Source organism: Puma concolor, chromosome C1 (assembly GCF_028749965.1).
Source record: "Puma concolor isolate L17-30 chromosome C1, mPumCon1.1.hap2, whole genome shotgun sequence".
Taxonomy (NCBI): Eukaryota; Metazoa; Chordata; class Mammalia; order Carnivora; family Felidae; genus Puma; species Puma concolor.
The window spans coordinates 208834152-208851227 of record NC_141674.1 but is presented as its reverse complement, the minus strand read 5'-3'; the positions used below and the strand labels follow the sequence as shown (position 1 = coordinate 208851227).

The following is a 17076-nucleotide window of genomic DNA, read 5'->3' as shown; positions in this document are numbered from 1 at the left end:
GCACGTATCATAAAACAAGCTGATGGATTTTTGGGTGAAGCAAATTCTCTCAGAAGGGATGAGACAAAATCATGATTGGTCTTTGTGTTTCAATAATTTACACTGCATGTGAACAAAATTCACTGAACATTAGTCAAATACATGGGTTAGAAGAAAGCACAGGAACTATTATTTCTGTAACAGTCCATTTACTGGGAGAAATAATCTAGTAATCTAGTTGGAGCAAATAACGTTATGTTAATAGGACGGGTCTTTGAGAGTTTCTCAGTAAATACAACAATGAGAATGTAATATACAAAGCAAAAATGTAGGGTCTCAAGAAGCTTTTCCCACTAACTCATGGAGTTGAGGTATTAAGCAGTTTTTAAAATTCATTCATGAATTTGTTTATTCAATAAACATATGCTAATGGGACTACTTGGTTCTAGGACCCAGGCTCAGAAAACAGACCCCACCCAGGGCTGCCTGATGCACTTCATTTATGTCCCTTCAAATCCCAAAGTTATGTGTTCAGTCCAGACTTCTCTGCTACCCAGTTGTGTATATACAAAACTCCGGCGCATAATCGTCTCCTGACAACTCCAAATGGACATGTCAAGCTTCATACATCCAAAACTGAACTCCCCATCTTCTTGCCCAAGCATCTTCCCCAGATCGGTAAAAGGCAACTCAATTTCTTCAGTTTGTCATCCCACACACCCCGGTGTCATTCCTGATTCCTCTTTCTTTCATACCCCATATCCAACAAAGTTCATTGGTTCCACCTTCCAGAAATGTCTAGACTCTATTGTCTTCTCACCGCCTGCACTCTGTTCTAAGCCATCACTGTCTCTCGACTGCCTTATTTGATTAGCTTCCCAACTGACACCCTTGCCTTTTAAGACTGAAGGCAGATCAAGGTAGTTTTCTGCACTCAAAATCCTCCACTGGCGTCCCATCTCACTTAAAGTAAAAGCCAAACTCCTGACCATGGCCTCCAGGGGAGACGTTATCTGTCCGGTGGCCCTTCTTCCTCATCTCTCTGTACCCCTCACTCACTCTGCTCCAGCCACACTGGCTGCCTTGCCGGCCCTAGAAATTCCCAGGCATGCTCTCACCTCAGGACCTTAGCACTTGCTGTGCCCTTTTGCAGGAGAGGACTTCTTCCACACTTCTGCCTGTTTTACTCCCTGTTCTCCTTCTCGGCTCAAACATCACCCTCTCCGTGAGGCCTTCCCTTGGGTTGCATTCTCTGGAAGCAGACACTGAGACAGAGATTGGTGTGCGGGATATTTATTAGGAATCCACATCTGTGAAGAGAGGCGGATGTAACAGGATTAGGTAGAAGTCGGCTGCAATACAGGCCTGACAAATTCTCATCCAACCCATGAGAGAGCTCTGGAGCAAGTTCTGCCTATCAGTGTGTCCCACACTGGACTGAAATAGCCAGCCCTCTATACTCCTCTCTCATTTAGTTACAGAATTCGGGCTGCCCCGTGAAGGGCATGGTCAAGCCTTGGTGGCTCTCTGCAGCTGAGGCAAACCCTGAAGGAGCTGAAAGCTAGTGAGCATCTGCAGCCCGCCTTCCTTCTACGAAGGTGGATCTATGCAACATATCTTGGAACGTTCCACGCCATCCTGTTTAAAATTGCCATACCCTCTATCACCCCATCACTGTTCAGTTTTATTTTTTTCACAGCCCTTAATATCTTCTGATATACTATGTCTTCTAGTTATTTCTGTTGTTTATCATCCGGTTCTTTCATTGGAATCTAAGTCCTAATGGTAGAGCAACCGTTGTGTCTTTGGAGCACAGCTACATTTAGAATGGTGTCTGGGTCATAGCACGCACTCAATAAACGTTTGTTGTTTGAAAAAAGTTGTTCAGTCTAGTCATCACACTGTAAAAGCCTTGCAAGAACCATGTCTTATTCATCTTGTCAGAATATGGTGCTTAGTCGGTATACAATGCATGTTTGTTGAATAAATAAATCCATGAATAAATGTTATTAACTTCATGTAAGAAAGTACTCGTATAGCACAGTCCAATAGAAATACCAGGTGAAGCACATACGTGATATAAAATCTATTAGCTGTATTAAATATAGTGACATTAACTTTTTAAATATCTAATTCAATGTATCTAAATTTTATCATTTCGACATGTAATCAACATAAAATTTATTAATGAAATCCCTTATTTTCTTTGTGTTGTTTTGTACTAAGTCTTTAAAATTCAGTGTGTATTTTGAACTCATACCATAACTCAGTTTGGACTAGTCACATTGGAAGTGCTGGATAGCCATGGGTACGGTACATCTCTGGTGCAAGTCTGCAGTTCATGGGTCAGAATAATATGGGGGGGAGTGTGGGTTGGAGAGGGGAGGTCTCCGGAGTCAATGATTTTCTGGGTCCCCATCATGACTGTAACTTAGCAGCTCTTGATGTGCTCTAGCCAAAAGCCACCAGGAACGCACCTGTACTTGATCACGTTGGGTTGGTTGCTAACTGGCAGGAGAAGGCATATCGTGGGAATTATGCGGCCTTAGTGATAGAACTTACTGTAGGATTTAGGTTTGTGTTCGGTGATTTTAGGGAGGATATAAGGAAGAAGGGCTATCCTCTGGACTGGACTGGATTTTGTCAGGAAATGGGGGTCATTCTATGATTGGAGCTTTTACTAAATCTTGTCTAGAGGAAGGAAGACTAGGCAGAGGCTAAAGCTGGAACTAACTGGTAAAGAAACAGGAGTCACTCTTGTTAGCCAGCATAGAGGGATGTTTTTTTCATTTGTGTGGTTTGGACAATTTCATGTTTTGGCTGTGTTTATATATGATTATGGAGTGGCATTGTTTGGTGTTTATGTTCCGAAGGAAGCAGCTGTCAGCGCTGGGCCAGCTCCCGGCAGCACTGACATCTGGATCACAGGACCACGCCATCTCCTGGAGTTTTCTCTTTCTAATAGCCGTGCGCCCTAAAGCAAGTGATTTAACTTCTTCGTGGTCCAGTTTTCTCAAGGCTACAAAGAGAATACAAGAGCTCCATCTCTCCATCTCTTAAAGTTGTTATCAGCACTAAATAAGATAATCCGTGTCAGGAAATGGGGATAGTGCCTGGTATAGAGTCACCACTCAATGAGTGTCACCGACTGTCTTTCGAGGATTCTAAAAATGGCACTGTATTTTTTCACGCTTGCCACATCTTCGAAATCTTCCAAACAATGGCTTCTAAGAAGAAGCACGACGTAGTATCATTATTTCCAGAAGGCTCTGGTTTGGCGGACAGTTCCTCGTCCCCTCCAACGGCCCAATCCACTCCTGGGTGAATGCCTTTACCTTTCAACCTTTGTCACTTTCCCACTTGTTGGGAGACGGCCTCCGGGGCTCTCTCCCGGCTTCGGAGTTTTCGGCTGCGCGGCTTCCCCAGGCAATACGGGCTCGGGCGGCAGCACTCGGGAGCTTACGGCGGCGCGGCGCCCACGCGGCCCCGGGAGCCCGAGCGGAACCGGCGCGTCCCCGCCCGCCCGGCCGTCAGCTGATGGGCTTCCCGCCCGGGAGGCCGCTGCCGCCGCCGCCGTCGTGCGAACATGGCGGCCGAGATCCACTCCAGGCCGCAGAGCAGCCGCCCGGTGCTGCTGAGCAAGATCGAGGGGCACCAGGACGCCGTCACGACCGCGCTTCTCATCCCCAAGGAGGACGGCGTCATCACGGCCAGCGAGGACAGGTAGGGCCGGCGGGTCGTGCGCCCGCGGAGGCGCGACGGGGGCGGCCCGTACTCCCGCCGGCGGCAGGGTGTGGGGATCGTGGGGTCGGCGGCCTAGTCCCTCTCCGGGAGGGGGCGTCCTCGGCCCCCGGGACCTCGACGCGCCCCTCCGGTCTGGGACCTTCACTGCACCCTTCTGGCTCGGGACCACGGTCTCACCGCCCCCTCCAGCGGGGGACCTCCTCTCGCGGTCCCATAGCGCTCTTCCAACCGAGGACCCCTGTCCCAATGCGCCCCTTCAGTCAGTGACCCCCACCGCGCCATTCTAGCCCAGGATCCACGCCCATTCCAGCTCGGGACCCCGGACCCTCCGTGCCCATTCCAGCCGGCGACTCCCTCCCGCCGCGTCCCTCCATAGGGGTACCCCCTTCCCGTCGCGCCTCTCCCGTCGGTGACCCCCACCGCGCCTGTCTAGCCCGGGACCCCCGTCCCTGCCTCTCCTTTGTGGGGTTTTGCTTGCCCCTCGAAAGCGTCGCGACCTCTGGGGGATTTCTTGGCCTTCCGCAGTCAGTTTCAAACCTCTGAGCCAGGAGTATTGGAGGCAGGTGACCGCGGGTCCTGCTGCGAAGGATTCCCTTCTCTCAGCAAACCTCCAGGAGCATTCACTGTCTCCCTTCTGCTTCACAGCTGCTGGGACCCGCTGAACTCTATTTACTACATAGTTTTGTTTTGTTTTTCTTTCCTAAAAGAGACTTATTTTTTAAAAGGTTGGGTGCTTTTATTTTTTTTTTATTTTTTTTTCAACGTTTATTTATTATTTTTGGGACAGAGAGAGACAGAGCATGAACGGGCGAGGGGCAGAGAGAGAGGGAGACACAGAATCGGAAACAGGCTCCAGGCTCTGAGCCATCAGCCCAGAGCCCGACGCGGGGCTCGAACTCACGGACCGTGAGATCGTGACCTGGTTGAAGTCGGACGCTTAACCGACTGCGCCACCCAGGCGCCCCTGGGTGCTTTTATTTTAAAGAAAAATGTGTTTTCCACTATTAACAGAAACCCAGTATCACCTGCCATAAAGAATTAAACTAATGACTAGAGTATGTTATCCTGTGTGCACCTGAAGTCATCTCATTCTTGTACTAAGACAACGGGCATTGAAGAATGCCCTTCACACATTTGGGAAACACTGATCTGGTGCGATTTTGTCATTTTACCCAAGAGGAAGTTGAGGCCCCAGGAAAGCCCCAGAGATACTGCTGAAGCCAGAAATGCAACCCAGGACTCTTACCTTTTTGGTCTGCCCAGGGCTGTGCGATTGGATTGGAGAGATATGGTTTGTTTTAAAACTTTTGTTTTTAAAACGCTGAAAGTTTAGGTTTGTGGCTTTACAATAGGAATTTGGAAGAAATGACGGATGTTTGCTGAGTGAAATTGTGTTTCCTTGCTACAATGAGTGCTCTTAAATGGTGATATTCCAGAAGCCAAAAGGCTTTCTGGAAATGGAAGGTACTGTTCTTTGCTTAGAGCTGACAGCTTTTTGTAGTCCTATCTTTTGAAGTAAGCAACATCTGAGGGCCTGTTCTGGGCACAGAAAACTTGAAGCCTCCTGGGTTGCCTAGTTGACCTTTGTATTTTGCTTTTCGAGTCTGGTTATTATGAGCAGGCAATAGCCTCTCCTGGCTTGTATAATGTAGCCAACCTCAGAGGAGGTGGGGAGTGATTGCAAAAGACCTGGGTGTTGGTGTGCAGAGGCAGGCAGGGAATGGGAGAGGGGGATATGAGCCACAGGGAGACGAAGGGAATGTGAAAAAAAGGCAAAGGGCACAAGAATGATATTTGCGTGATAATCAACTTAGATGCAGACAACATTTCATAAAACTTAGCTATCTTATTCAGTAAAATATCTTATCCATGACTCATGCATGTTGGGTAAATTGCTGAATATTTGAGATCACTGGCCAGGAGCAGTGCTGATAAATGTTTTATGGAAAGTGATTACTTAGCTGCTCTGGGACTGAAATGTTCTGGGGGGAGCCTTAGATCAGCTCTTTTTTTTTTTTTTTTTTTTTTTTTTTTTTAACTCGGACACGGCAAGGCCTTTGCTGATGACCGGACCAGGTGAAGGTTGTTAGAGCCTTGTGTTTCTAATTTGTGTTTCAGGCCATGGAGCTTTCTTGAAGGTAGGACGTTTCTTAGCAGGTGCCTTTATGAGATTTATGAAAGCATGTGGCTATGGGTTTTTGTTGTTGTTGGATGTGGGGGTCTGTCTTTACATTGTCATAAATAGGTGTCTTACTGTTCAATCATTTATTCATTCATGCATTCGTATATTTAGAAATAATGTACCTATTGAGTGCCAGGCTTTGGGGAATACAACAGGGATCAAAAGCCACAGCACTTGCCCTCCTAACTTCTGATTCATTGATTTTTATGGCCCTTGACCCCATGAAACCAGCATATGGAGGAAACAGAATACTGACCGCCCTTATTTATCAAACAAGCATTTATTAGACATTTACTGTGTGCAGGACCTGTAGTGTAGCCAGAATCTCTGCTTCCAAAGGACTGGACAGACTGGTTGAAGAGATGCCCTGTGCTCTCGGCTTCTAGGGTGTTGGGGAGACACAGAGGAAAGAGTGTCCCTGAGGGCCAGAGTTCAAGGAAAGTCTCCTAGAGGAGATGTCACTGGATAGAGAAGTGGGCTGTGTGAAGGGAGGAGGACACACATCCCTGTTCCAGGCAGATGGAAAGAACAGGAGGCAATAAAGAACCACCGTCACTTCTAGGTGATCGGAGCAAAGTGGGGATGAGTGGCCATGGCAGGAGAGAGTACTGAGAGCCGGACGGTCCTAGTGTCCCGTTTTGGAAGGGCCTTCTTTGTATGCCACTGTTAGGAATTTGACCTTAGTTCGTAGCTAGTGAGGAACCATCAAAGACTTCAAAGCAAGAGACGTGATCAGAATTTGTACGTTGGAAATAACAATAGCTAACCTTTTAAAAGTCCCTTCTTTCTGGGTGGGAAGGGGGAGAGGGAAAGCAACCACAAGGATTGATGGAGGGAGAGGGATGGGAGGTGGGCTAGATGGGTTTGTGTTGGGCACTGGGTGTTGTATGTGAGTGATGAATCACTGAATTCTACTCCTGAAGCCATTGTTGTGCTGTATGTTACTGAACGAAAATTTAAATTAAAAAAAAAAAAAAAGTTCCTCTCTCTGTTGGTACAGAATTGAACCCATGTATTCGGCAGCATCCAGTCCTCACATCTCCCCTTGAGGTGGGTACTACAGTCACTTCCCTCATCAGGAGCTCCAAAATTCAATACATTCTAAAAGTCAAAAGTGGTTTCTGTTTGTAAACTGGGCCCGAAAACTCACTGGTGCTACCACTTGAATAGATGAGACCGTTTGTAATCTCGGTTTATCCCATGCTGTGTGAGCGTCCATTTGTTTTACTGGGGAAACAGCAGTGCGTGTCCCTTGCAGGTGCTACCCCAGGCCCTGCTGGGAGCCTCCGAGAACACATAGGGTATGCACCCTACCGCGGAGGGCCTTTGACAGTTTCGAAAACTGGTTCTCAGTGAGGGGTGACTTTGCCGGCCAGGGCACATTTGGCAATATCTGGAGACATTTCAGTTGTCACGACTGTAGGGGGGTTTTGCTGGCATCTGGTGGGTAGAGGCCAGAGATGATGCGCCACACCTTGTAATGCACGAGGCAGTACCTCGCAGAAAGAATTACCGGCTCCAGATGTCCGCGGTGCCGTGGCTGAGATACCCTGGTTTAGGCTTAATGTACTTACTTATCTGCTCTCTCTAGACAGTGGTTCTCAAACTTGAGCATGTATCAGAATCAAATGGAGGCCTTGTTAAAACACAGATAGCTGGGCCCTGCCCCAGAGATTCTGTTTCAGCAAGTCTGCACTGGGGCCCGAGAGTTTGCCTCTCTTCCACGTTCCCGGTGCTGTTTTTGCTGCTGGCCCAGGAACCCCACTTTGAGAACCCCGGTTCTGCAAGTTCCGGATCACGGTGCTTGCTTGTGTAGGCCCACTGGGAGGGAACACTGTTTATACCTTGTCTGTCCTCTTTTAACGTCAGTTTCTGGGATATATTTGCCTGGAGTCATTTGTTACATGCACGAGTTTATTTCCCATTAAAACCAAACTGTGTATATGACAAAGCTAATGCGAACAGTCCGCTCAGAGTATTAAACCGGTGTGGGATACCGAGCTTAATTCCATCATGCTGGGGTCACCCACCGGTCATGGTTTTGGCAGAAACATTCGGGATTACTGGGCCGCAAAGGGTTAACAGAAAACGGCCGTACTCTTTTGTATGCATTCATGTAGATTTTGTTACAGTGGTAATTACCCTAAACTCTTCAGTTTCCAGTTGCCTGCACTTTGGAACGGGCAGTTTTTGAGCATGCAAAACAGAAGAATGATACATGCGTGGACTTTACAAAGAAAAATTCCTCAGTGAATAAAGTATGATTGTCTCTCTAGTCGGGGAAACGGTAAAAATAAAAGCAATAACCTGAGCAGTAAGTTGAAGGGCTTGAGCTACAGCAGTCATTTTCCTGAGAGTGGAAACAGAAAATGAGACTGCTTTCAGAATAGAACTGCAATGTGGTGAGACAGCGAAAACCCATTCCCTGGACCCACTGGCCTTTTGAACTGTTTTGCATCAAAAATTTAGAGTCAGTTGGAGGATAGAATTAAAAAAAGAAAAAAACCTTTGTGATAAAACCTTAGAAATAAGTTAGGGCTGTGGTCTTCAATTTTGGGAAACAGTTTGAGGACGAGCGTGCTTATGCTATTGTTGCATCAGGGGCCTGGGGGCCAGGCGATTGATTTCCTGGAGAAGAAATTTTGCTTGGCCTAAGGCAAACAAAGGCAGAGCTCCCATGTTGTGAAATATTTTAGGATGTTGCACTTAGGCTGGTAAACGATAACAATGACAGAAAACCAACTCGTAGCATGTTTTTGGTGGCATCTTCTTTTCTTGTTATTGTTATGCCAGCTGTTTAATATGTGTACTTCCTTTTAGGCATTTCTAAGACTGAAAAGATGGTTTGAGGGAAAGAGTGTATCTTTACTAACTGTTCATGCAGAAACAATTTCGAATAAACCACTTGATTTTTAAGTGTTATGCTCAGGAGAAAACCTGGCATAGCCGGAAGTTGTTAGCCTGTACAGATAACCAGGGCGTTAACTGCTGTGTTTTTGTTGTCATGCAGTGCCTAAAAGTAGACTCTTTGATTTGTGTTAGAAAATAAAAGCAAGAAGTGAGAAGGGAAGAAGCATTTATTCCTCTCTCGTTAGAGTGGCCCTTCTTTGTGATGTTCATTTTCTTTTTATAGCATAGTTAAGAACAGATTCTGGATCCAGAATGCCAGAGTTTGAATCCCAGCCGTGTGACCTTGTGCAGGTCACTTATTCTTTCTGTGCCATAGTTTTCTCATCTGCAAAATGGGAATAGTATCTACCTCACGGTTTTGTGAGATTTAGATGAATTAGTATGCAAAGTACTCTGAACAGTGCCCAGCACAGAGAAAGCACCATATATATGTTGGCTGTTATTTCCCATTTAATTACTTTAATCTCATCAAAAGCTAAAGATATCTGCTTACTGTGTGTGTGTGTGTGTGTGTGTGTGTGTGTGTGTGTGTGTGAATAAACTAGTTTTTCCTGTATAAATAAAGCAATACCATTTTCGGAGTGACTTACAAACCTAAGTTCTTGTAACAGTCTTTGAGTTGTGCCTTCTCATCATTTCCATATTTGGTCATTTACAAGTCATGTCAGTCATTAGTTTTTCCTCATAAAATCTTTGCCCGGCTGTGTTTGGGGGCCCCAAGATCACCCCCTCGGTTCGATGATTCACTAGGAGATGGTTGTCCTCATGGCCATGATTTATTACAAAGGACACAAAACGGAATCGGTGAAAGGAAAGGAATGGTTGAAGTCCAGAGGAAATCAGAGTCACCTTCCATGAGTCCTTGCCCTGTGGAGTCACACAGGAAGTGCTCCTGTGTTACGCCCACATCTGTAAAATATTGTCTACCAGGAAGCTCATTAGAGACTCAGGACCCACTGCTTTATTGGGGGCTGGCCGTAGCACTTGACAGAATTCTAGACTCACAGAAGGAAAGCAGGCATGCCGTGGTCTCTCAGATGTTAGTATGAGTGAATCACTAAACAGACCTGGTAGGAATAAAGCATGGAACAGAATTGGAAACCAGGCTACTCTTCCTAGTTCCTCAAACTGTGCTTCTCTGGGGTGAGTTTAACCTTGTGTGTTTCAAGACTAGGCTGGGGATAGAGTTTGAACTTTTTTTTTTTTTTTTTTTGAAGTTAAGAAAGCTTTGCACAGCCCCTAAATTGACTGCATCCTGCCTGGATTGCTCCTGTTCCTAGAGGTTCTGATGGCTTTTAGTCTTCTTGATAGCACAGAGGTCACAAGAAATCATCTCGGTGCTAACAGTCAACAGGTAACAGCAGGAATGGTTCCTCAAGTGAAAAAGAAAATAACCTGCAGGTAGAAAAGCAGCCATCTGGCTTCAGGAGAAGCGTCCTTCCCTCAGGAGCCGGGGGAGATGCCACACAAGGGGCCTCCCTCTTGGGATAGAGATCTGCCTGTGACAAAATCAGGAGTCGTCATCGTGGGCAGTTGAATTCCTTCCCTGGAAAAGGAGATGGAAATTTAAATTTTTCTCAGCCAATCTAATTATCCTCAGTGAAAAGAGGCCGATTTCCCTGCCTTTCCGTTTAGATGGTCAATTCAATAAAAATCTAGTGTTTTCCCCTTTTGTTACCAAAGGAGAAAAGCTTCTTTCTGTGGCAGGAATGAAGAGGGCAGAGTTCAAGAGACTTGGCTGAAAGGAAACTGCTCTTTATTTGATAAAAGCAGATTGCATTGATGACCACATCCTTTTCTTTCTCTTGCAGGCTAACATCCTAATGTTATAGAAAGCATGGAGGCTACCAGAATTACCCATTATGTCTGCAGCCCCTGAAGGTAGTCAGAGTAGGAAAAAATATCCTTTGCTGATGGTAACAGAGATGCTTGGTGGTTTATCAAGATATGAAATAGTATCGGCAGATTTCCTCAAACTTACTATTGTAGGAGTTTAAAAGAATCAGGCCTTGCGCTTAATTTGTAACATATGCTATCGTTTGTATTTTGTGTTTAATTGGTTAATTGAATAATGCTGGTATATCAGTTTATACTATAAAGATGGTTGAATTGCTTTCATTTAGCTGTTTGGGGATGATTAGGGTGTTTTTTGAACGTTCTCAAAAAAGATCTCGTTTTATAAATGCTGCTGTGTCAAGCGAGACAGAATTTGGCCTTGTGATTTTGCCAAAGCCCTCGTGTGCTCGTTGAATCTATTTATCAAAAGTGTAGGCATGATTTTCAAGGTAATCGTACTGGAAAATAAAATCTATTGGATCCAGATGTGTGTTCTCATGGAGTTTCAGGTTAAAAAATGAAATTAATCACCATTCCCACAAGATGCCTTCTGGTTTGAGATACGTGCTCTTCACAAGGAAAACCATGCTTTGACTCTGTCTGCCTTCCTCCTCTAGTCCAGCTTAAGCAGAGGAGGCTTTATCGACTTGGTGATTTCCTAAACTATATGTTTATCTTGCTTTTTATCACTCTTTGAGGGAATCCGAGGGACCAGAAGTGATAAAAGGAGCCTCTTTACCCATTCTGATCATCAGGCAGGTATATCTTGGAGAAGATCACAGACTAAGTCTTCCTGGAATAAGTACTTCATTCTTAACCAGACTTGTGGTTTTTAGTCTGCATTTCATGTATCTGCTATAGTAAGGTAAAAGAACATGCAGAATTATGATCCTTAATAGGATGAACAATATTGACTGATATTTAATTAAGAGAAATAACTTCATTTAGCTTTTACAGTAACTTCTTTAGTTTCTTGGGATTCGAATTAACATCTGTGTAAAGTGAAGATCCTGTATTTCAATTAAAAGTTGAAGTGGACTTATTTGTTTATTCAGTACATTTAAATCCTTGGTACTCAGTAAATGCCAAATGCTTTTTTTTTTTTTAATTTTTAAGGTCAGAATCCTAAGTATTCTTAAAAGTATTCTATTTGTGGAACAGGTAAAATTGTATCATTTGGTTATTGCTATGAAACAAACCACTTTAAAATTCAGTGGCTTAAAACAGCAAGTACAGTTGACCCTTCCTTGAACAGAACAACATGACTTTGAACTGTGCAGGGCCACTTATATGTGGATTTTCTATAGTATGGTATAAATTATAAATTATTTTATATGTTTCTGGTACATATAGTTTATGGTATAAACTATAAATTATTTTCCTTATGATTTTCTTAACATTTTGCTTTCTAGCTTATTCTACTGTAAAAATACAGTATATAATAAAATACACAGAATATGTCTTAATCGAGAGAGACTTTGTAAGAATACTGCTCCTGTTTAGCACAGAAGTCAGTGTTTCTTTGAACTAAATGAGAGCTTTGAAATTAGATGTAGGCTTTTCCACAGTCTGGGTTTGTTTGGAGGAAAAAAAGTAACGCTTCATGTTTCCTTATTGTTTAGGGGTTACTTACTGCTTTGGAGGACAAAATGTGGAATTTTCTGAAAAGCCCTTTTTTTTTTTTTTTTTTTACTTGTTTCACTTGTTATTTATCACACAAAGCCTCTTGGCTTTGAGTTATTTACTTTTGTAATGTTTTGAAATGCGAATTTTCATCATCCTCTGACATAAGAGCGATGGAATTGGACAAAACGGCCAAAGAAATTGACGTTGGTTTGTTTGATTTTAGGGCCTGGACTCTCCTTCCTTCCGTCTCCCTAAGTATAAAATGGAGGTCCTGGCTGTCATCTTTGCCATGAGGATGTGGCATCACGTTCTCGACTGACGTCGTCTTTCTCGAATCCGAATGTGTGTCTAGAATACAGGAAGCAGCTTTGTCTGCCGCTACAGTTCACTACTGTGAACTTAGAAGAGGTCAGGCAGGGCCACGTGTTGATCAGGAGGCATGGTGTTTTATTGCCCTGTCTCTTTCAGGCCCGGTGCCCCCGGGCCTTTGGGTGTCTTCTCTTCTCTGCCTTTCTGCATCTGATTCCTTTGTTGGCTGTGCCCCCTGCTCACCGCTCCTGGGGCGTGACATTCTCTGTTCACCCAGTGTCTCTAACCCTTGTGTCCCGGTCCGAGTCTCCTTATGAGCTCTGGGCGTCCTTGGCCCTCTGCACTGGCCTCCTGGATGCATCAGATCCTTGACTAGACCCCGTGGGGGCATGACACGCTCCAGACTTCAGGGCCTCACCCGTGGCATGACTTCCTGTTGAGGACAGTACCAATCTCCGAGGGAGAACCTCCCGTGAGGGATGACCAGAGCCTCTTAGGATCTGCCTTACGAAAGAAAGAGAAGGCTCTGCACCCTGCTGGAGATTGCTCTGATTCTAGTGCCCGCCCTTGGCACTGGAGCTTCTAATCTGAGGCCTGTTTTACCCCTCAGCCTGGTTTGCGCTTGTTGGGAATGATTTGACAGACACATTCCCGCGGAGTGAGCAGTCTTCACATTTAGATGGCTGTCTTGACGTCACACACGATACCTCCTCCTTGTTTGATTGTTGGCTTGTTCTTCTGCTTATTGAGCGGAGGTGGGGGACCCTGCAGTTCTCTGGATGTCAGGGCTCCAGGACCACCTCCCACCCCAACAAGGAGCCATAGGTCTCGGCTGTCTCACAGGTGCGTTCCTTCTCCTCTCCTACCGGTCCTGCTCAGCCCGGTTACGGAAGTTAGCTCTGTCATTTTACATTATGCTTTAAAAAAAAAAAACTAACATTTCATAAACCTTTTCTCATGGACTCATGGTCTTGGCAACTATTTTTAACGGCTACACCAGCCTGTTAATTCAAGTAGCTTATCACGAACCCATGGTTTTCATAACTATTTGTAATGACTACGTAAGCCGTTGAGTTAATATGCCTGGAGCCCATTTCATTATTTAACATTCCCCCCAGTTTTTACTCCTTTGAATAGTGCTCAGAGTAACTTTTTTTTTAATGCGTAGTTCTTTTTTTCCTATGAACTAATGTCTTCAGAATCAGTTGCCAAGCATGGAGTGTCTCAATCACTTTATTGTTGTCATGACTGTTGGTAGCAGAACCAGCAGTGTTAGGCGGGAAATGTTTTTGCTCACCATATGGGACAAATTCTTGCCAAAGAGCTGGTTCTGATTTGCGGTGCTGACACAAAATTATGAGAACCCTAGCAATGACGTTTTATTATTGTTTTCAGGTGTCCGTTTGCTCACCCCCGCGTTTTTAAACACATTTCAGTTCGAAACCTTTAAAACAAGAAAGTACAGGCCAGCATTGGCCTTTCGTTTGTCTAGAAAATAAGCGGACCTTCCACCTTGCTGAAGACCGGCGGACAAATAAGGCGTGGGTAGCGGCATGCAGGCAGCGTGGCGATGCGTATGTAACGTTACCGTCTCACATAGAAATACCTTTTCTCGGGGCGCCTGGGTGGCGCAGTCGGTTAAGCGTCCGACTTCAGCCAGGTCACGATCTCGCGGTCCGTGAGTTCGAGCCCCGCGTCGGGCTCTGGGCTGATGGCTCAGAGCCTGGAGCCTGTTTCCGATTCTGTGTCTCCCTCTCTCTCTGCCCCTCCCCCGTTCATGCTCTGTCTCTCTCTGTCCCAAAAATAAATAAATGTTGAAAAAAAAAATTAAAAAAAAAAAAAAAAGAAATACCTTTTCTCATCTACGTGCGGAAAATGCCGCAGCTGTATGTAAGTCCTGGCTTCTCTAACTAGGAGGCCGGAGGAGGTAGATGTAGGTAATCTTAGCGGGGAGAAGTCTGAAAAAAATTGTATGCAGACCCTGAAAGAAATGACACATTTCCTTTCTAAGTACCTTTCGGAAAACTGTCAAGCTATTGTTTTAAAATAGCTTAAAAATAGAGCCTCGCAAAGATCAACCAGTTTCTAAGATTTCGGTTGTAAGGAAAGACTTTTTTTTTTTTTCAGATTGACATGGTCTTGGAATCTCAAAGAAAATCCGTCCTCTAGAAAAATGGCTAGAATAAGCAGCAAGCAAAACAGAAAATGAGTTGAGGTGCGTGGGTGTAAACTTGTCAAAATATTAAAGGAAAAGTTAAGCTGTTGTATCTTAACTCAGTAGAGAAAGCAGCTTAGACATTCGTCTAGGCAGGCAATATTGTGGTTTTGTAGAAATAAAACCATCTGATCTTGATACTCTGTGATTATATGGTCTCTTAATAACATCCTGGAGTTTTTAATAGTTTTCTCCTATAAATGTCACAAACTGTATTGTGTTGCTTAGAACTTATTGAATAGATTTTACCTCCAATTTATTTAATAGTAAATGTTCTCGGCCTGTGGAATTTGTTGACTTTTTTTTAATTAAAAAATTTTTTTTTAATATTTTTATTTATTTTTGAGACAGAGAGAGACAGAGCATGAGCAGGGGAAGGGCGGAGAGAGAGGGAGACAGAGAATCTGAAGCAGGCTCTAGGCTCTGAGCTGTCTGCACAGAGCCCGATGCGGGGCTCGAACTCACAGACTGTGAGATCATGACCCAAGCTGAAGTCGGACACCCAACCGACTGAGCCACCCAGGCGCCCCTAAATTTTTTTTTAATGTTTTATTTACTTTTGAGAGAGAGGGGGGCAGAGTACGAGTGGGGGAGGGGCAGAGAGAGAGGGACACACAGAATCCGAAGCAGGCTCCAGGTTCTGAGCTGTCAGCGCAGAGCCCGACACGGGGCTTGAACCCAAGGGCTGTGAGATCGTGACCTGAGCTGAAGTCGGACGCTCAACCGACTGAGACACCCACGTGCCCCATTTGTTGACTTTTTAAATAAACAGCCCAACTTAAGCCTGTTTTTGCAGTCATTCTTTAAACCAAATGAGACCTATTCTAAACACCATACAAAACACATTCCTATATTATTTAGTAGAAATTATACAACTTTGTTTAATGCATAGGTTCTTGGGAGTGTGGGAGTGTTAGGGGTTAAACCTAGCATTGTCTTGATTTCATCTTGGAAGTGAGAGATTTTAGCGTTGTTGTGGAAGGAAGGGAAAGAGATTGGCTTGAAAAGAGAAGAGGCAGGGTTCCAGAGAGAAGGTGTGACTACAAAGAGACCTTGTCAAGGTCAAGTGCCGATTTTGGAACTTGATTCCCAAGAAAGGATGGGCTTCTCGCAGCCCGGATAAGATCGATTTTCAACCGAAACATCCCATGAGATCATTTAAGTCTTGCCAGTTTCCCATTGTGTCAGCTGGGTGCAAGCCAAAGTACAGTACTAACGTTTGTCCTCCAAGGGAAATGATACTGCGTTTCACAAAATGCCGGTGTCTAGGTAGGTTCCATTTTGACCTTGGGCTGTTTTGAATATCATTCTGAGCTTTGCAGACTTAAAATTAGACCTTTCCAGGTTAGATGATTGGCTGGAAGAGACAACCTTTAGGGTTTCCCCTTCTCCGGCCGCCTTTTCTGCCTTTGAGTATCGCTCTTCTCACGAGAGGACCCAAGGAAGAGCCTGTGGCACTGAGTCCTTCCTTCTTTGAGATGCCAGTGTGTCCATGACCCACAACTTTTGGAGTTGATTTGAAGGGTTTTAGAATGTGTCTGTACTCTGTTCTTCTTTAGGCCCTTAAAAAAACCTGGCAGGTTTAACCCCTTTGTGATCCGCATGAATGAAGGCCGGTGAACTTGACGGGGCGCTGTGCGACGCTCTGATCTCCCGGTGCCTTGCCTTTTCCTATCCTGTCTTTGGAACTGGAGTAGGACCCTGGGGTAGATTTAAGGCTTCTCAAGGAGTTGGCCTTTAACTTCTTACAGCTCCTTTGGCTTCATCCCTCATGTTGAACGTAAGTAATGAAATGTATCCGTAAAGCCTTCTGTAGCGAGTGACAGGCTGTGTCATGCTGAGATGGCACCCGTGCTGCGGTATGCCCAGATAAACTATCTGGAGAGGGAAGTTCTTGGTAGAGTGGCGAGGGTGGAGGGCTGAGGGCCTAACTGGAGCTCGGGGTACTTGGGGCCCTTGAGGACGGCAGCTCGTTGGGATAGAGGTCTGGGTTGGGAAGTCATAGGCACTAAGTGTCACACGGACCCCTGATTTGAGACCGCCGACTGCTGGTGGGCTCTCAGCACGGGCAACGGAATGCGTGGTTCCTTGGGAGTTGCAGCCGCTGGTCCACCTGCCCCGGGGCGGGCCCACCGTGTCGGAGGGAAGAACCCACCAGGTGATGAGAGGAGCTGACGGAGCCAGACTGTGGTGGGTGTACCGATAACAGAGAGCAAGGGCCAGCATCACATTTTGGAATCACTGCTTACTTCTTAAAAAAAACAAATAAGCAAAA

At 45.2% G+C, this 17076-nt stretch overlaps 1 protein-coding gene across 4 annotated transcripts in view; it reads left to right on the top strand.

The window, feature by feature from the left end:
• The first annotated feature begins 3471 nt into the window (after positions 1-3471).
• Positions 3472-17076, top strand: part of WDFY1 (WD repeat and FYVE domain containing 1) — a 47066-nt gene continuing 33461 nt past the window's right edge. The window contains exons 1-2 of one of the 4 annotated variants that reach the window (XM_086719754.1): positions 3565-3702; positions 14714-14801. Coding sequence is in view for 1 of the 4 variants with exons in the window: in XM_086719753.1 (XP_086575879.1) it covers positions 3566-3702 (137 nt within the window). In the remaining 3 variants the exon portion in view is untranslated. Of the gene's footprint in view, positions 3703-14713; positions 14802-16445; positions 16992-17076 lie in introns of those variants that run through there. The other 3 variants (XM_086719753.1, XM_086719756.1, XM_086719755.1) reach the window with 3 other exon arrangements.